The sequence below is a fragment of the Odocoileus virginianus genome, unplaced genomic scaffold (genome assembly GCF_023699985.2).
Source record: "Odocoileus virginianus isolate 20LAN1187 ecotype Illinois unplaced genomic scaffold, Ovbor_1.2 Unplaced_Scaffold_14, whole genome shotgun sequence".
Classification (NCBI taxonomy): Eukaryota; Metazoa; Chordata; class Mammalia; order Artiodactyla; family Cervidae; genus Odocoileus; species Odocoileus virginianus.
The window spans coordinates 496199-516175 of NW_027224276.1; the positions used below are offsets into that span (position 1 = coordinate 496199).

The following is a 19977-nucleotide window of genomic DNA, read 5'->3' on the forward strand; positions in this document are numbered from 1 at the left end:
AGAGCTACCATTACAGGTAAGGGCAGGGGACATGGGGCTAGGCAGATGGATGGTGGCAGCTGAGAGTTCTGTAGGACAGAGGGGAAGGATTTGGCAGGCCATAGCTGAGGTAACATGGCTACAATATTTTAGCCAGGAGTAATCAAGGAAGCAGAGAGGAGACAAAGACAGTGAGTTAAATCTTGTTCACCAAAAGATCTGTCCCCAATTTTCTTGTCAGATTTCCAGTCCCTTTAATTCCCACTTGCCCTAGTGAAATTTCCTATGTAGACGGCTTGAGTGAGATACAGAATACAGCCACCAACATTTTAAGAAAGGATCATCACTTCCTTTAGAAAAGGTCAAACAGGAAGGAGACACGACATTAAGTCCTGCCCTCCTGGGTCTCTTGTTTTTCCACCACCAAACTTGTCCCTCAACTGGACACCCCAGTTCCATACCTAGCCTGCCTGTCTGCTTGGCCTTCTTGTTAGCACGGCGCGTGTCATCCCGGAGCTGGATGATGACCTGCAGTACCCTCAAGAAGAACTTCTGGGTAGATGTCTTGGATGTCAACATGGACATAGAAGGCAGTTGGAGCTCCCGGCCACCCAGAGGCCGCTTCTGAGATGCCACGATTACCACATTCTCAGCCACGTCAAACCTGGATAGTGTAGAGGTGGCTCGCATATATTGAGAGCATCAAAGCAGAAACACCCAGAACAAGCAGGGCTTTCTTGTGTCAACCAGAGGGTATGGAATTTCAGAAGGAAATCACACATGTAGGAAAAATAGGGCCATGTGCATATAGGAAAGAAACAAAATTGGCTCAGAGAGGAGGGAAAAAATAACAGCTAGAAAATCAGGAAGAACCACTTTTCATAATGTCCTAGACCCCAACTCCACAGCCAGATGGGCAGCTGCCACCTACCTGCTCTGCATTTTGCCTTTCAGCTTGGTGGTCTGTGGCTGTTCCTCAGGCAGGCCATCAGGGGAGAGGGTTTCACACTGGGCTCGCCGCTGCTGTTCCAGATTGTATTCCCGTAGCTCAGCCAGAAGGGTTCCTGGGCAGGCAGAGAAGCCAGAAAAGTGTTGAGACTTCCCTACTGAAGCAGCTAAAAGCCCAAAACTTTTCAAGAAACCTTCCCAGGCCGTCCTCTTTGCTCAGCTGTATTGAACTTGGGAGTGCACAAGAATTTTGCTTCATTCATTTTACTGTGTACTCATGGATCAGCTGCTCAAGGGCCACTGGTTTACCTGGCCTCAAGGATTTGCTGAATCTACATGAACTGTACCTCAGTGCAGAGGGGAAAAAGTATCTCTTTTGAAGGCTGTATACCTCTCAAACTTCTGAGGTTTTTGTGGTAGTTTCAGCAAATTACTTAACCTCTTTCCCAATTTGCTTACCCATTTTAATAATGGGGGCTAATACTGCCTAACCTCACAAGGCTGCTTTGAGAATTAGGAGATAACTGTCTAGAATAGTGCTTAGGACACTGCCTGGCCTAAGGGTGCTGAATAAACTGGTGACAGTCAAGAGGTCTCATCCAGAACTTTGTAATTCTCATGCAGCAAAGAATATCCTAGGTCATATAGTCTAATTGACTCCCATATCACCTCAGCTCCAGCGACATTTGAGGAGATAACTACACAAGTAGCTGAGATCTAGGGAGACCCATGAGTGGGATGGAGGTGGGAGAGAACAAAGAGAGTCTATGCTGAAAGCAAATCTGACTCTACTCCTTGATTCATAATCACTACACCATCCCGGGTTTTAGTTTTCTTCTTGGTAAAATGGGAAAAAGACTGAACTAGATGATTTTCTCAGAATTTTTGTACCCTCAAAACTGTACAAAGGCAGAGGGTATTATTCTCTCAATTCCTAAGCCTGAAGGTAGTATAGGTGCATCTCTCAGGTGGTGAACTGCCTCAGCAGGTTCATCATAGGGCTCTTATGAGAGCCCGGATTGGGAAAGCAATGCCAGTCCTATGGATGCTCATTTTCCTTCACTAAGCGACTGCTGTGTGCCAGGGAATATAGAGAGAAGGCCAGCCTTGCTCTCAGAGAACAACTGAACAGAGGAAAACAGATTCTGACAACCTAGTGATATCAGTGCTGTGATAAAAGCATGCATGGAAGCTGTGCTACAGATGTAGAGTGGATATGATTCAGCCTGGGGGTTCAGGAAGACTTCCATAAAGAGGTGACACCAAAGTGGAAGGTTTCAGAAAGACAGGGTACTTTATTCTTATTATTACCTATCTGTTTACAAAGCGTATAACCCAGATGGCGGGCTCCATTCAGTAGCAACTTCAAAACAGTGTCCCGGGTCCCAGGGTCCCCCCGAGAGAGCTGCAGTAACACATTGGCTGCATCCTCTAGGCCTTCTTCAGAACAAGAATGGGATGTCAACACCTGGGGGAAAAAGAAGGGAGATCGGGCAAGCCCCAACTTGAGAACTAAAACATTATTCACCCCAGTCAATCCTAATATTATCTACCCCCATTGACTCTTTCTCTCCCAACCTTGGGAGGTCAGAAAAGCTTGGACTTACTTCCACAGAGAGCTGGAGCTGATTTTCAGTGAGGCCAGAGGATACCATTTTAAAGTCTGTGCTGCTGCCGCTGCCGATATCACCAACTTTAGCTGGAGATTTGCTGGCCTTAGTAGTAGTAGTAGCTTTGAGAAACAGAACACTGTAAGCCTCTGAAACTCACTTGCTACAGACTTAAAGTGGCAGAGTCAAGGAATCACTGCACTGCCCAGGGTTTCAAAATGGAAAAGTAGTGAAAATGATGATCCACCCCCTCCCCATGGCCAAACCCAAATGACCTGGAATGCCAAGTACTCTTATGGTACCTTCTAAAATGACAAAGAATCCCAGATATTTATCTCAACTGTTACTCTCCCTAAGAGGGCCCTCTGAAAGCCCTCTGTTTCTTCAAATGATTCTTATTAGTCTGCTGCAAAGCTCATTCCCTTTACTTCCTGGGATGGCCTGGTTACTTGATCCTACCATGATTCACACTGCAGCCTGCTTGGTTTTTTTTTTTTAAATCCACACTCTTTATTTGGCTGTGCTGGGTCTTAGCTGCAACATGTGGGACCTTTAGTTGTGGCATGTGGGATCTAGTTCTGACCAGGGATTGAACCTGGGTCCCTGCATTGGGAGCTCCAAGTCTTAGCCACTGGACCACCAGGGAAGTCCATATCCTGCCTGCTCTTGAGCTGTTTCCTCTGAGAACTGGCTCCCTCAACCAGGCTAGAAAGATTGGGGTTTCTTTAAAGACAGAGACTTTCTTCCCCTTTTCTTTTTTGTGCTTAGCCTAGGGGAATCCATATTCAGTGGTCTTCACAGGAGAGAGGGAGGGAGGGAGGGAAAGGAAAGGAAAGAAGGGGGGAAGACAGAGAGAGAACTCTGACCAATGAGGGTGAGAATTAACATACTTGGCTATCATAAACACAAACCAAGTTGATTGCTGTCATTCAGGGAGGAATACCTGGATGGAGGAGTTGAGAGTGAGGTGGATGTACACACCCCACAGCTTCCAGCCTACATCCACACTTACTTGAAACAGTAGTGGTAGCAGTTGTGGGGGTAGTCACTGTGGTTGAAGCGGCTATGGCAATGGTGGATATAGCCGTGGCAGCAACCAGGGCTGGAACAGAAGTGACAGGGGTGGTTGCAGCAGACGGAGTGGACGTGCTGGAGGTGGCAGTGATAGTGGTGGTAGATGTGGTTGAGGTGGCAACAGTGGTGGAGGAAGCACTGCTGCCAGAATTAGCCTGTGCTTCTGACACTTTGTTTTCTGGGAGAGCAATTGAGATGAGAGAAAGGAGTCTGAGGAGCTTCTCAGTTAAGAGAGAGCTCCGGCGGATGACTGGGTGTGACAACATGTTCATGAGTTGCCCCAGTGGAGAGGCTTCGAGGCTGTATGGGGAGGTTTCCCCCTCACCACCAGCGCTCACTGGCACTGACTTCACAGAGTTCTTGCCTTTCCGGCTGACATTCATGTTGTCCAGTTTTACCAGTAAGTCCCAGAAGTCTGTGCAAATGCCACTGCTGGTGGACTGTGAAGAGCATGGGCTGCAGGCCTTACTGCCCCTCTCCCGATCACTCTCACAGTTTGTTTCTTTGGTCCGCTGCTGTGTGAAGTGACTGGGAAACACCTGCCAGGAAAAGAAAGACAGGTTTGGTCTAGGAGGTCTACACAGAAACTACTTCCTGACAACGAAAGACACTGGCTCCTAGTCTTTCCACTCCTTAGGACAGCTTTGGTAACACTGGAGAGATGTAACATAAGAGTTTCATCCAACTGAAGCAGCCTAGAGAAATGAACAAAAGCTTTGTAGGGAGACAAAGGATTAGTAAACTTTTCTGAGCATTGATCTCTGTACTTAAAAATGGTGGTGGGGGGAATACCTGTACCATCATGCAAAATCGTTGAGATTAGAGGCAATGTATTTTGCACAGTGCCTGGTACAAGGCAGGCCCTCAAAAAATGGCAGCAAAGCTTATTAAAAAGAGAACTGTATTAAGTTCTAGGTCCAGTCATCTCCATCACTAGCCACATGACAAAGCCACTAAAGATTTCGGCATCCCAGTTTCTTCATCTGTAAAATCAGGACCATACAGACCACTGAAGGTTGATGAATGAATGAGACAATGCATAAAAATTGTAAAGAGAAAAAAGCCCCCACAAAATTATTTATTGGACAATTCCCAGAAACAACAGACATCTCAACACCAAGAGTAAGGACCTGTGAGCTCCCTCAGAGTTCAGATTTCACTAGGCTATGGATGACACCCCTCTTTCATCCCCGGGAGTTCGGTTCCTCTAAGCTCCTCACCTTGGCCAATTGAATGAGTGTATCCAGAACATGTCTGCAGACAACAGGAGCAGCCTGGGGGTGGATATGGACAGTGGAGCCACTACTCGCATGTTTCTCAGTATGTTTGCGACCCCCTGAACGCTGGATCTGGAATATATTAGTCCTGCAGCCTAGGGCTGCATCCATGGATACTGAGAGCCAGGAAAGCTGGTTGGAACTCTTAGACTCCATCTTGTGTAGCAGGTCCAGGGGCCGGTTCTCATGGCTGCTTGACCCACAGCTCTTGCTGGACTTTTTGCCCTTTTCCTCACTTGAGGAGAGCTTGGGTGTTTCAATGCAAAGCTCACTCTCACTGCTGCGCTGCAAGATGGAAAGCAGGCTACGGATAACCCAGTGGCGGGTCTGGGCATGGTAGCAGAGATTTCTCAGTACTCGGTGAAGACGGCTGGTATTGAGTTTTGGCTCATCCACAAAAAGTAGGACCAGGAGACAAGACAGGGCTTCGTGATCCAGGAGGAGCCGTCCTCGGAGACGTAAGAGGGTGTCCACATTACTGCCAGAAGGCCTGGAACAGAGCATGGTTTCTGGGTAACACTTTGGCTAGAGCTCTGGGATCAGGTGTAGCCCTAGGGAAGGGGGATGAGCTGATACATCCCAGAAGGCTTGAGAAGAGAGTGTGTACAGTCCAAGAACTGTAAGGGCTCTTTATATAGTACTAAGAGCTGTCTCAAGTGCCTACTATGGACCATATACTCTATAATATTTGTAACAACTTCCTCACAGGGCCGCTGTAAAGATCAGAGAACCATCCAGTTTTGAGATGATGAGCAAGAGGCTCAGACAGATTAAGTAACTTGCCCTTCATCACACGACGACTGAGAAGAGAGCAGAGATTGCAGGACAGGTCTGTATTATCAACTGGTAAAAGTGGACTGCCCCTAGTGCTAGAAAATAATGCTTTGGCCTTCTATAGACTACCAGGATGTTGCCTGCTGAATAGGGACTGATCACTCCCTTCATGTTTTGGCATGTTACGTCTATTCTGCTTTGGCCTGATCAAAAATGAGATCTTCTACAGTCTAGATGCTGTAGTCTCAAGACAAGTGGCTCTTGCTATTTTCATATTTGTGTGGGAGACAGGTGGCTTCATTTGCTGTAATCACAGCTACAACCTGGTGCCTGCCTGCCTTACTTTGTGCTTATGGTCTACAGTAGCTACACTAACCCAAAATTGTGGCTTTTTTGAAGGGAGAGTTCAAAAATCTGGCTTCCCCATTCATTCAAGTAAATACCCTAGAGAGGTCATCCAGCCTTTCCACCTAGAAATAAAGGGAGCCGGACGACTAGTAGACATGAAAGGTGGTATGGCAAGGAGAGAAAAGACAGGCAAAAGGTACCTATTATGGCTGCTGCTACCCCCCATCTGGAAGGTGCCACCTCTTTGCACAGCAAGGCGAGTGTATTGTACCCCACGGTTGCCACTCAGGCGACTGGTGAAGGCTGGAAGGAAAAAAAAAGGAACCTGAAATTGGGGAGGGGACATGTGCTGAACTGGGCCCAGGTAATACAAAGGGGAACAAAGAGTTTCATGCGGCCAAAGCTAGACATTACAGAGCCCTCCCACTTGCCTCCCTCTGTACCTGGGCTTCGGAGAATGGCAGAGAGTGCAGAGGTGCTGCTGTGCCCAAAAAGTCGCTCATGCATGAGCTGCCTCTGCCGGGCTTCCTGCTCTCGCCTCAGGGCTTGAGCTTCAGCTGCAATGTCAGGTGGCATCACGGCCAACACACTGTCCTCCATGTCCTCTAGGACACTACGGCGCAGGTCTGAGGGCAGAGTTTGGATGAAGGTCACAGGGTCCATGGGGGTGTCTGAGCTGGCATTTTGTGCTAGTTCCCGTCGTTGTTGCTCAGCTCTCTGCTGTGCCAGTACCTACAGAGCAGAAGTCGTCAATGGGGCATACCATGGCCAGGCAGCCTGGCCCACCAGCCCCCTACCCGCCTCACATACTTCCTCCTGGATGGCTGGAGGCAGGGCAGCCAGGAACTCAGGGCTCACTTCAGTGACACCAGGATTCCCCACCACTGCAGGAGCTGAGTTATTTGTTGAGGGGGCAGTTCGTGTTGGTGGGCGAATGCCCAGCTGGTTCTGTAGGACTTCTCGGCGAATGTCATCAGGCAGGGCGGCCAGAAAAGAGGGGTCCACACCTTCGGGGAGACTAATACCTGAGGGGAGACACAAGATGTGAAGGGACTCTCACTTCTACTGATGGAAGGGAATTCATGGCCTTGCATGAGCTTTCTGTCCTCATTTTATAAAGGACACAGGACATACAGAGAAGGACAACCCACCCTTCCTTAGGCTCAGAACAGTTTCTTGTTATATGCCAAGTTCTGTGTGTGCTCTCAATTAACCTTCATCAAGACCCCACCATGTAGCTATCATCACCCTTTCAGTATCAATGAGGATCAGGGAAGTTAAGCAATGGCTCCAGGTCCTATAAGTAGGAGGTGGCAAAGAGGGGATTTGAGCTAAGATCAGTTTGACTCCAAAGGCCTGGGCTCATTCCATTGTGTAGCATCAGTATCCCCTTACTGCAGGTCCTCCTCCTACACATATGCCGCCCTTTATCTGGATGGAACCATTTGACTGGTGGGCATTTCCACACCAAGGGCTAGTAGAAGCCTCAACAATCCCAAGATGGCCTGAGCACACATGGAGCTCACCTGCAAGAGGATCTTCTTCTTCACTGCTTGTTGAAGGCAGTGGCTCTTCCAGGATTCCCCGGGAATCTGCTCCAGAAATGGCCACCGCGGAATCTCTGGTGGAAGAACTCTCAGAGGATGCAGGGGGAGAGCTGAAGGAAATCATTTTCAGGTTGTTTTCTGAACCATATTTTCCAACTTATAAAATACTCCTACAGTATCCCTTTTCTCATAGAAGTTGATTTCCCCAGTATACAAAGCATGGACATTAGTTACTAAATATGAATGTGACTTGAAATACCTGCTAACACATCCTTCCCTTCTCTCACTCACACAGTGCTTACCTGTCCTCAGGGGGCTGGGTAGGTTCCCCTGACCCATCACCCCTGCCTTGTACTTCTGTCACAACTGGTGGGGCATCCCCAGGAGTGGAGCTGCCTGCTGTCGGCTGCTCAGAACTGCCAGTTGCTGGGGCGTCACCCACAGCCTCCTCCAGGGTACAGGAAGCCAGGCTGCTAGTATCCATGGGAGAGCCTTCCAGTTGACTGCTGACAGCTGTCAGAGCATCAGAATCTTCAGCTCTCTCTGGGGAAAGAGAGGCTAGGAGGAAGTCACATGGAGAGGTTAGATCTCTGCTTCAGGGGGTGGGGGGGGGAGGGGGTTGTGTGCGCTGAATTAAGAAGCAGCCAGATCAGACTTCTTACTTCTTTAACTTCACTTCAGACACTGGCCTGATGCTCCCCTCTCAATCTCATTTGCTTTAAAGAACTTAGCTCAAACCCTTTCTATCATTTGTTGAACATTTATGGTGTTCCAAGCATGCCTGTGAAACGTCTTCTCTAGGCATCTCAGATAAGGGATCTTGTCACTTTCAGATTCCCTACAGACATCATTTGCACAAGCACTTTGGTTCTGCTTATCTAAACAAGCAAGGGTCCTTAAAGGCAAAAACCCCTACACCCAAAGGTTTCTCCAAAGTCATATGCAGTATGGTAAAGAGCATGGATGGCAACAGGTTTGTACCCTGTTGGAACATAGCTGAAAAGAATTTTGAGGCCCCATTTCAAACCAGTGGGAAAAGTGCCATGAAATAAATGGTGTTGGCCAGGATGGGAGAGCTGTTTGTTATATGTGTGGTCACGTGCTTCCCAGTCCTAGAAACGCTGAAGAAAAGCAAGCTTCAGAGTTACACAGATCTGGATTTTAATCACAGCTCAACTACTTACTGCGTGACTTTGGGCTAACTGTTTCACTCTGAGTTTCAGTTTATTCATGGAGATAACAACCCTCTACTTATTTTTAAAGAAGCCTTACATGATAGCCAGGAATAGAGTGATCACCTCAAACTGTTGGTGTCAATAAGGCATTCAGATATATATATATATATATTCACTTGAGGACACAGAGAAGAAACCTCAACTCTAGCTAAAAAGGTAATGTACAATTTGTTGTTGTTCAGTCTCTAAGTTGTATCCAACTCTTTGAGACCCCATGGACTGCAGCGTGCCAGGCTCCTCTGTCCTTCACTATTTCTCAGAGTTTGCTCAAACTCATGTCCATTGAGTTGGTGACACTGTTCAACCATCCCATCCTCTGCCACCCCATTATGAGACCTAATTATGAGGACTTGAGCTTCTACTTTAGAAATTCTCTAAAGTAAGAGAGTAAAGAGAAACTACAAAACAAAGATGTCCATTCTTCCCTCCTGTTTTACCCCTACCCTCAAACCCTGAAATTCTACTTACTTATAGTGGGAGCTGGGGATAGTTCCATCTGAGTTGTTTCTGCTTCTCCACTTGGCCTTGTGGGACCCAATTCCTCTGGCTCTACAGGCATCAATAGCTGTGTAGAGCTCCCACCTTCTCCAATTGGGGACTGCAGCTCTTGAGGAATCTCTCCCAAGGCTGGTGGGGTTGGGAGTGTTGGTTGCTGTTGGGAGGGCTGCAGAGTGACAAGGGTCTCCCTGGGCTCAGATGTAGCTACATCAGTTGAAGATGGGGTTGCTGGGTAGCTGTCAGGCATAGGAGTCCCATCTTTCTCGGAAAGAATGACAATAAGGTTGTTAAAGGGCAATCAGTCAATGACAGGGGGAGCCACTCAATCAATACATGTGGCATGACAAGTATTCCACTCAGTGATGCAGCATTCCTCTCAACCACCAGTTGCTCCCAGGAACAGCACCTGGCTGGTCTGGTATCTCAGGATGAGGGCTAAGGCACAGTACCATTAGTGCCAAGAACCAAAGATCTGACTCTTTGTAGACCCTAAGAATTAAATCCTTTCTGTGCCCCAGGTGGAGGGGGAGAGTTCAAGTGACTTTATAATATTTGGCTCACACTACCTATCACCTGTCCCCTTCCATCTCCTTTTTCTTGCAGTCCTAATTATCCAAGCAGCATCTACAACTCTGATGGAAGCAACGTTTTAAGACTAAATGTGAATGTGCTACACACCAGGGAAAGTAGTAAGTTGTATAGTTATCTTCTAATTGGGGCCTAAAATCCCTACCCCACAACAATACAACTTACTACCTCACCCCAGCATGAGCAGAGTCCTCTAGCAACAGTAGCAGGCAAAGGGCCATTTTACCTGATGACAGACCCTTTCAATGACCTTCTGCCAGATTCAGGGCACCAGGACACCTACCCTCTTTCACTGCTTTAAAAAATACTGTGTAGGCTTTAGTACAATCATTTCCCAACTCAAGTGCCGAAGGAGACAGAAGGTATAGGGTAGCAGAAGGAAGTTCTGAGGAAATAGGGGTAGGGGAGACATATAATACCACATAGACCAGTTATTAGAATCACAGTCACAAAATGGCTACATTAGGCACATTAGAAGGAGGAATCAAAAGTATTTAGTAGTAATACCATTTAGCCCACAGAGCTACCCTCCCCAAAGCAAACTGCACAAGGCAACATTGCTAGATTTTTAAATTCCAGACCCATGAAATCTATATAAAAAGAAAAAATAAAAAGAGACTAACACAGGGTCACCAACTTTTAATTTAACCATGTAAGAAAAAAATCCATTAATATCATTTAATAAAAATATTCTGATACAAAATAAGTAGGAAATATATAATCTCTATAATTTATAACAGTCCTTTAAATTGAACAAGTTCAGCTTTCTGAAAAAGTCATTAAACCTCCCTTATTCTGTTAACTTCCACTGAAGACTAGCATTTAGGAACCACTGTCAGGTGTTCTCATGAAGCACCATACCACAATGGTCACTAAAAGGGACAGGACACATAGCCTCACTACACATGCCAGAATGCAGTACAGCATAATCAGAATGAGAACCTAAACAGAGTACGTTGAAGGGGAAGTGCACCACCGTGGGAAAGACAGTAGACTGTATAGTTATCTCCAAGATGGGGTATGACCCTAAAACTATACAATCTACTACCTCATCCCACAGAGCACCAGTGTTCATCTTCGGTCTACTTGGGCCAGCTACTTGGGTTAGGAAAAAGAATCAACCAATAATTAGCAAGAAGGAAAAATGGGAAGGAGAGTTACCTGAGAGGTTCTGTTCAGTGGAGTCATTTGTCTTAGATGCAGTACACTGCAAAGAAAATGGACAGACCAATGTGGGACTTTGCAAGCACATGAGATAGAGGTCAACTCTAATAGTTGCCATCTCCCACATATGACACATATGACCTGGATGGAAGATAAGCACTTTAGCATGAAAACAGACCTCCAATTTCTCTAATATAAACTCATGTCTGAGAGGCTTGGAGATAAGGGGGAAGCTGTCAGGGAGCTGACTAAACAATGAGAGGAAAGGATAATAAAAACCACATTGGAGCTGGGCTTGGGCACAGGACATGATCTGAACACACATCGTTGAGACCAGCAAGAATTTCATTTATCTATATTTCCCTTCTTTGGGCTTATTTTACACTCCAGGTTTTTCAGTCATTCACCACACTTGCTTATTTCCCAACCCTTTTGATGTGTTTGAAACAATGCTACTGTTTATTAAAAGGTCAAAGTTCTCTACAAAGATGTCAGTTAGATCAAGCTTGTTACCATAATTGAACATTTCAATATCCTTTTAAGTTTGATATTCTGACTGTTGAGTGAGGTATAATAAAACCTTTCACTCAAGTTTTAGAATTTTCTTGCATTTCTATCAGCATTTACTTTATATATTTGAAAGTTATACTATTCAAGGTTCCAAAATTTTCAGAAAAACAAAAATCATGTTAGATTTCATATATTGAGCCCTAGAAAATGCCATGTGGTGAAGGGGTTCAAGATAAAACATTTTCTCTGATTTGAAGCCTAAGCCCAACTTGTTCAAATGTTGGGATGGAATCCTATCAGTAAGGTTTCCCTGACACTTGGGAAGGCAATCCACTGAAATGGAATTGAAACATTAAAAGCATGGGCTTTTAGTCAAGGTCATTCTTCTTGTCTAACTATAAGTCACTGAAAGTAGAGACTATACAGTGTAACTGCTAAGTTAGGAGCTCTGGCTTTGTTTTTTCCCCTAAAAGCCATATGCGTGTACAGTGAATTTGGAGTGGATCAGTTCTCAGGTTCAATGTGAATGTCTTAGAATCTTTAATGCCTCTCCGGACCAGCCACGTGTATGCTAAAGCCGCGGGAAAGTTAAAGCAGACATGGCTAAAGATGAATCCTCCCAGCTCATGGGAATCACCTGTGCACTCTGATCCCTGTTCTCCTTATCTTCTTTGCCTTTGTCAGTTATCTTCGTTTCTTCCTCAGCTAGTTGTTTCCTCCTTTTCTCCCTCCTCTCTTCCAGCTCCTCATCCCTCAGGAATTCCAGATGATTGACAATGGGCACTTTAACAACTGGACCAAAGAAGCAAAAGATCAGAGGTTGCTCAGGGGAGGTAGGGAGAAAGCCAAAAGGCAGAGCTTGTGGTCACAGAAAACGAGGGAAACAATTTTCCACGCACTGTCTCAGCCCTTGAAAATTCACTACTGCCTTGATAACCAAGCTGCTACACACCTGAAACACAGTCATGCATGCTCTCAGCATCAAGAACTTTGCATTCCTCTGTCCAGCGAGTCAGGGCTGTGGGGATACTGGATAGGGTCCCTGTAGAGAAACCAAGGAGAGTGAGACTCTTAGCCTTGTCATGCATCAACTGATCCAAAATTTGCAGCATTTCCCTAACAGGATCCAATGTCTATCATAAGGTTTGGCACATCACAGGTACTAACGTCTTTGGCTAAATCACCGAGTGGTTCTGGTTCCTGTAAAATGGGGTTTCTCCAAGCAGGGTGGATACTATTCTGCTTTTCCTCAGCACAGAAAAAGAACCAGACAAACGTTACCCTCTTTTTCACCACATAAACTTGCCTGCTTGGCTGGTAGCTGTGCTCTGATCATGGAAAAAGTCATCCAGTAGTTCATCATCAGACCGGGCAATGATGTGGACGTCATCGTTGCCCACTAGGAGGCGGGCTCGGCCTCGGCTTTGTAGGGGAAGGCTGCTGCTCAGCTGAAGGATGTCAGCAGCAGCAGAGGGACCAAGCAACCTGTAGGGTGATGGTGGGGTGCCATGGTCACTGTATATTCATAGGGGCCCTGCAGTCTGTTATTGTGAGATCCTTTCTGTATCCTCTAGGAAATGCATAACATTATTATGGACCTGATCATGTTGCATATAAGTCTTACTTTTCTAACTACTCCATCAGTCTGCCAACTTTTTTTCAGTTGAAATTGCATATTATTCCATAGTTCCTGCAACAGAGTGAGCATCACTGATATCAGGCACTATGTTAGGGTAGGGGCTCCCCAGGTGGTGCTAGTGGTAAAGAACCTGCCTGCCAATGCAGGAGACATAAGAGATGTGGGTTCAATCCCTGGGTCAGGAAGATCCCCTGGAGGAGGGCATGGCAACCCACTCCAGTATTCTTGCCTGGAGAATCCCATGGACAGAGGAGCCTGGTGGGCTACAGTCCATAGGGTTGCACAGAGTCAGACACGACTGAAGCGACTTAGCACGGTATGGCACAGCATGGGTTAGGGTATATCTCTCTTGTACACTCACTACTATATGTACATTGACCATTATGACATCTATACTTCTTCCTTTCACCTCTAAAAATTGTTTCTCCCTAGTGTGAGAAACTAAAAGCCCAAGGGCAGGGATCCTCTCCTGACTGTATCTTAAGCTCTAAGTATAGCATAAGCTTAAGCTTATCATATGAGATACTTAATGATTGCTGAATCTATGCACAGGACACTTAAGCAAAAGAACATGGTATACAATTTGGTATTTCCCCAAAGGCTGCACATATAATCCACAGAGAAACAGGGCAAATACATTATTTGTGTGTGTCACAAGAACATTATCCCGTCAAATCAAAACAATGCTAAAGCTCAGTGAGCCCAATAATCTTCCTTGTAACTCACCTCTGGAGTATAAGAGGAGGATTGGGCTGGCGATTCCCAGGGTAGTGAACGTGAATGGTATGGCCTGTGTTGGCCGTCAGCTGTCTCAGGGTCCTCTGACTGCGCCCAATGCCCTGGGTGAGACGTGTTGTAGAGGAGCCACTGCCCAGGGTCAGGGAACTATGATCTGCATGGCGTACCATCAGTGGGTGGGTGGTAGGGATATTTCCTGGGGATGGGGGGATGTCTGCTGCAAGGACAATATGCAAAGGGATCAATGCCAAAAAGAAATTTCTCCATGGTTGTTCAGGCAGAACCATGTCTCCTGGGCCTTACTTCCTCACACGGAAACCTGAGCTTTGTCCTTTCTCCCTCATTCCCACACCTCTTCTAGGATCACTGATACTACCATGGCTTATGCCACCATCTCTCACCTAGATACTGCAACAGTCTCCTAAGTAGTACCTTATCCCAGTCCATTCTTGACACTAAGCCACAGTGATGCTTGTTGGCACCTCAGAAACATGCTGTTCTCGCTGCCTTGACAACACCTCTCCCCACTTTTCACCTGTTTTGTTGTTCTTGGCCTAGAAATTACTTCTGATTCTACAGATGGGCCTAATAACCCTTTACTCTGTGCTTTCTTACCATACTACAATGTAATGCCTGCTTACTCATAATTCTTAATAGACCATAATCTCCTATGAGGGAAAAGGACTGTTTTCTTTTTTACTGCTATATCCCTAGTTCCTAGAATATAGTAGGCACTCCTCAAATATTTATTCAATTTGCTGAATGAACAGAGGCTCACCTTATAAGACTGACGGAAATCACAAAAATGCAAAGAAAACCACAGAATAAAAGTATCTTGAAAATTATGTAATCCACCCCATTTTTTCCACATTTTTCATTTACAGGTGACAAACTGAGGCTCAAAGAGGTAAGAGACTACTTGGCCAAGACAACAGACCAGAACAGTTCAGTGTTTTCTGCTGTATCATGCTTGTGATTTGGGAGTAAAGACCTGCCTTCTCAAGACAGTTTGCTTTTAAGAACTTGATGCCAAAACGGAACTTTGATGTTGATGGTGGAGGAGGGAGGGAAGAGATTCACTCTCTCCTCTGAAAAGATGCATCCTTGATGAACAGAGTCAATGTGTTCAAAATCTACTCCCCAATGCCAAGCTCAAAGGTGTCCATCCAAACTCTCAAGATCCAGTGTTACAGACAAAAGGATTAGTTATTGCACTATGGCACACGAGTGCCTGATGCAGTCGGCCTTGGTCTCTCTCTTTTTGTTAATTCAAGCAAATCATCAAGTTGTTCAGGCTCTAAACTGGCTGCTTCTTTACTGAGGTGGAGAGAACAAAAGCAGCCTCTCATAATTTCTTCTTCTAGGTATACACTTATTCAGAGAGATGGATTCAGATATCCCTTGCCCCAGGAAATCAGCTAAGAAGTGCTTTCTGTATCAGATTGAGAGCTGCTCTGGTTCAGGGTATAAGAATCAAGAGATAAAACCCAGCTGAGCCCCTGTATCTTACTAGCACTGGAGAACATGTTGTCAAACTCAATGATGAGATCATCCTCCCGGTCAAAGCGCTCAAATCGGACCAAGGGAGAAGCGTTCATATCAGGGTAATCCTCATCCAGTTCCATTTCAGAGCCATCGTCGTCATCGTCTTCATCTCCCTCTTCACCTTCATCATCCTCCTTAAGGGGAAAATAGGAGATGGAGAATTGCTGGAGGTAAGGATTTCTGAAGTCTGGTGTCATGGCCACATTTGCACATGAGGGAGGGAGGTGCTGAGGCTAGCAACCCGGACTGTTGGTTTTCTCCAGTTCTGTGTTCCCATGGAAGAGGTTGTCTGAACCAACCCAAACACAGTCCCCCCTCACCTGATCATCTTCCTCATCTTCCTCCTCCTCCTCCTCTTCATCCTGACTATCATCCTCATCCTCGTTACTGCCACTGCTGTCCTCTTCCTGAGTGTGCTCCTCCTCATCCTCAGGGTCCAGGATATTCATGGAATCTAAAACAAAGGGAGCACATTGGAGGACTATACTGAGTAGCTAGAAAACAGGCTACTGTGCAGGCCAGCAGATTGAGTGGGAAGGTGATGGGGTATTTGACTCTAGGAGAGGAAGAACCAGATCTAGGGTGATGTACAGACTTAGTGAGCCAGCCCCGATTTCCTAAGAGTGCCAATCAGTGCATCAATATGCTGAGCCACGTGGCTGAATGTGGAGGCTGGCTATAGAGTGGTGCTTGAGAAGCCATGGTCTAGGACTTGGCCAAGTCTATTCGTGCCCTCTTGCCTTTCCAGCCCTACTTTGCTACTGACTGCATCCTATTGGTAAAAGGGAATCTGGAGCGATGATAGCAGGTGGGTGAGAAGAAAGTGAACCAAGTAAGAAGTGACAGACTTTTGGGCAAGCAGTAGTAACATGTTACTCGAAAAACTGGATGAGGATAAAAGTGGATGGTGTAGGTCAGCGCATGCAGACAGACGCTTCCTTATTTTGCACATGTGGGCAGCTGCCTCCAGGAAAACCCTAGGGTAGTGTCTGTCAGACGTGCAGGGCAAGAAGGGAGGCCTTGCTGGCCTCAGCACTCTCACCTTCTCGGTTGGCCTGCAAGGTGGAAGCTTGGCTGAGGTTGGAAGGAGCTTCATCCATCAGCACGTCCTCTTGTGATTCATCCTCTCCACTTCTGCTCACTGAAGGTTACAGAGCAGAGCCTTCACTGAACAACAGAGGACTTCCCTTTCCAGATTGGGTGCATTTAATGTAGTTATGTACACCCAGCAGATATCCATTCTGTTTTGTTTTTTTTTTTTTGGATGAGGGCGAAGACCTGGATTCGCTGCTGTTGGCTAGCTAGGTGAGCTTGGCCAGTCACTTTACCGTCTGAGTCTCAGTTTCCTCATCTGTAAAATGGGATGATCACATCTGCCCTGCCAATCCCACTAACTGTGAAACCACAGAGGATAATGGGTGTGAAAAAGCCTTGCCAAATTTAAGCATACATGTCGACTTCAGTTTATCATTTGATTTCCTTCATCAATAAAATAAAAACAAGTAACATATACCATTGGAGCATGGTGACAGTAGAGTACCTTTATCATTTTCCCTCTGAGTTGTAAAATGGGCTATCCTTAGGGAATGCTCACTCTTTTTACACTACTGAGACTGAGAGGCAGAAAGCCCCTGGATTCACTGAAGAACTGAAAGGAAAGCGCTTTCTCATCCTACAGCCTCTATAGCCTCCTCTAAGCCTCCATGAATAAACACTCTTGATGTGCCTGATGTATTATCTATACTGATGGCCACCCCCTCCACCTCCCCTACAAAGGCAACACTTCAGACCAGCCACAGGTCTGTAGATGGCTTGTGAATTTCTCATCTGTAAAACTGTCAACATCGAGACAAGCAGCTAGGCTGGCTATGAGCCCTTAGGCAGAGCTGAGCAAGCAGATGATGAGAAAAAGGGTCCTCCCAAGAGAGACTGAGGCAAAGGAAGAGGCTATACTCAGTTCTGGGGCTCTCACCTATAATTGTACTGTTCCCAGATCCGCCATCCCTCTCAAGCAACTCATCTATCAGGTCCTCCAGCTCATTCTCAACCTGGAGAGAAATAGAACATATATATGGATGCACACAAGTCTATCATTGTGCTAGTGCTGAAACCCTAAAAAAAGCCAGCAAGGGAGCATATATTTCTAGGGTAATATGTGACAGAGGATGTTACATAAGCACCACACACTTGGTGCTAAGAGCACAGAAACTACCATGTGCTGCCAATCTACATTTAAGACTGTTGTTCAAATGGGTACATCCTAGTTATATGAGACCAGATTAAGTCTTTATACTCTTTAGGAATGCAGGTATACATGCAGATCTCCTTAGAGCTAGCAGCTCAGGACTGTAGGCCTCATTTCTTACCACCGCTACCAGCTCCAGAAATTACAATGCTTTCTATAGGGTCTTTAGAAGACTGCCATTTGAATGCTCCAGTGAGAGTTGGTGCTATAGGCACAACAGTGTTATTAAGGAGCATCCGTTAATGACCAGAGCCAGGTAAATCAAGACCCTGGGCCCAAAGGGCTCAGACCAGCTTTCTGTGTCAACATTTCATCTGTGCCTGTTTTCTTACTGGGATCAATTCCATTTCATAATATGGCATCCTGGCCCTGTACCCACCCCTCATTTAATACAATTCAAACACATTTACTGAGCATCTACTAAGCATATTATCTGTGTTCCTCTGCAAAACAAGACAGCTAATGGCAAGGATCTAAAGTACTCACCCACCCACACCAGTTGGGGGTTTGGTTCAGCGCCACAGTAGGGGTATATGCTGGGTGATCTGCCTCCCTACCTGCATCTCTTGTGAACTGAGCACCTCAGGCTGCCCAGCAATCACCACTGAGTCGGTTTCAGCCTCCCCATCCATGATATCCCCATCTGCCACCTCTGTCTGAGTGACATCATGATCCTCCTCCTGCACTTCTGTTTCCCCAGGCTCGCCTGAAACAATCAACCAACCAGCAAAATAATCAAAAGAGTGCCTATGTGCAGGGCACCATGAGGAAAGCATGAAAACAATAAACTCCCTTCCCTGGGCAAATTTACGAGTTCTCAGAGAAAAAATGAATGGGTGACAAAGGAAAAGACAAGGCTACGTGTGAGGATAGCCAAACAAGGCTGCAATTTTAAGGAATTCTTTGTGGGGCAGATTCCCACACTACTATGACACATCTGTGGAAGGCCAGCAAGTTCCCAGGGAAACAATACCAAGCCAGAACAGCTGTGATGTCATGCCCATAAAATAACTATGACCACCCGGCCAGCTCTCCAGTCCATTGGCTCTGATTCCCTACCTGGGTCCTGTTGGTTGCTATTAGAGTCCTGAGCAGCTCCTTGGGCATCCTGCTCAGACTTGCTCTTGCTAGAAGCACTCTTACTGCCAAAAAGGCTACTGGGCTGGTTCACAATCCGGGAAAGTGTTTCCAAAGGCTTCAGAGCAGCATTGACTGTGTTGGCCATGTTGGGACTGAGATAAAGGAAGATACAGAGATGAACTGAGCACAGAAATCCACACTAAAAAGGAATGGAGGCTCATCAGAGTAACAACTGATTCCAGGAATGGAGCATGGAAGGTACAAGGTGAGCCTGAGACTTGTTGTGCCAAATGGCCTTCAAAATCAAGTAGGCTTTAAAAAATTAATGGGGTCATTACCACAGGCCAAATCTAAGCATCAAACAAAAATAAAGATGGTAATGGATTATACACTATAAGAATGCTAGATAATAAATAGGAACAAGAAAATCAGAAAACTGTCACTTTGCAACCAACAATCTTAAGTGATCTAGGCAAAGATCACTAATGAATGCTAAAATTACTGAGTTAAAAAAATCTTCAGGGCACAGGATATTCACATGAACTCAAAGCCATCACCTCATGGATGACCTGTTAATACAAAGTATGTTAGTCGCTCGGTTGTGTCCAACTCTTTGAGACCCCATGGACTTTTTATATAGCCCACTAGGATTCTCGGTCCATGGAATTCTCCAGACAAGAACTGGAATGGATAGCCATTCCTTTCTCTAGGGGATCTTCCTGACCTAGGGATTGAACCCAGGTCTCCTACATTGCAGGCAGATTCTTTACCATCTGAGCCACCAAAGAAGCCTTGTTAATACAAAGGGGAACTCTAACCATTAACTATGTGATAAAACTTAGCATCACCCAATAATGGGACAAATTGGCATTGTGTGTCTCCTGATGTGAAGCACTGAGAAACACAAACACCACCTATGTGGTATTCTTGCCAAAAAAGTTTACCCTGAATCTAACCATGAAGAAACAATTAGGCAAATCCAGATTATGGGATGTTCTATAAGACATCTGACATTCTGGACTCTTAAAAACAGTCAAATGTCATAAAAAATAAGAGATACATGACAATCAAATGCAATGAGTGATGCTCACTGGATCCTCGATCAACACAGTCTCCCCCAGGCTATAAAGAGAAAGACATTCTTGAAATAATTGGGTATATATTAGTATGAAGTATAT

The 19977-nt window shown here is 45.8% G+C and overlaps 1 protein-coding gene across 14 annotated transcripts in view; it reads right to left on the bottom strand.

Annotated features, from left to right (window-relative positions):
• Positions 1-19977, bottom strand: part of HUWE1 (HECT, UBA and WWE domain containing E3 ubiquitin protein ligase 1) — a 154951-nt gene that overhangs the window by 9459 nt on the left and 125515 nt on the right. For 11 of the 14 annotated variants that reach the window (XM_070462819.1, XM_070462818.1, XM_070462820.1 and 8 more), the window contains 23 exons: positions 18779-18951; positions 18277-18425; positions 17447-17522; positions 16517-16615; positions 15795-15928; positions 15440-15608; positions 13918-14146; positions 12859-13037; positions 12505-12594; positions 12190-12344; positions 11040-11085; positions 9261-9548; positions 7860-8115; positions 7537-7667; positions 6821-7035; positions 6454-6742; positions 6211-6313; positions 4832-5378; positions 3550-4150; positions 2535-2659; positions 2239-2395; positions 911-1043; positions 441-643 (listed from right to left, as the gene is read on the bottom strand). In XM_070462819.1, the coding sequence (XP_070318920.1) occupies positions 441-643; positions 911-1043; positions 2239-2395; positions 2535-2659; positions 3550-4150; positions 4832-5378; positions 6211-6313; positions 6454-6742; positions 6821-7035; positions 7537-7667; positions 7860-8115; positions 9261-9548; positions 11040-11085; positions 12190-12344; positions 12505-12594; positions 12859-13037; positions 13918-14146; positions 15440-15608; positions 15795-15928; positions 16517-16615; positions 17447-17522; positions 18277-18425; positions 18779-18951 (4547 nt within the window). The remainder of the gene's footprint in view (positions 1-440; positions 644-910; positions 1044-2238; positions 2396-2534; positions 2660-3549; positions 4151-4831; positions 5379-6210; positions 6314-6453; positions 6743-6820; positions 7036-7536; positions 7668-7859; positions 8116-9260; positions 9549-11039; positions 11086-12189; positions 12345-12504; positions 12595-12858; positions 13038-13917; positions 14147-15439; positions 15609-15794; positions 15929-16516; positions 16616-17446; positions 17523-18276; positions 18426-18778; positions 18952-19977) is intronic. The other 3 variants (XM_070462823.1, XM_070462826.1, XM_070462828.1) reach the window with 3 other exon arrangements.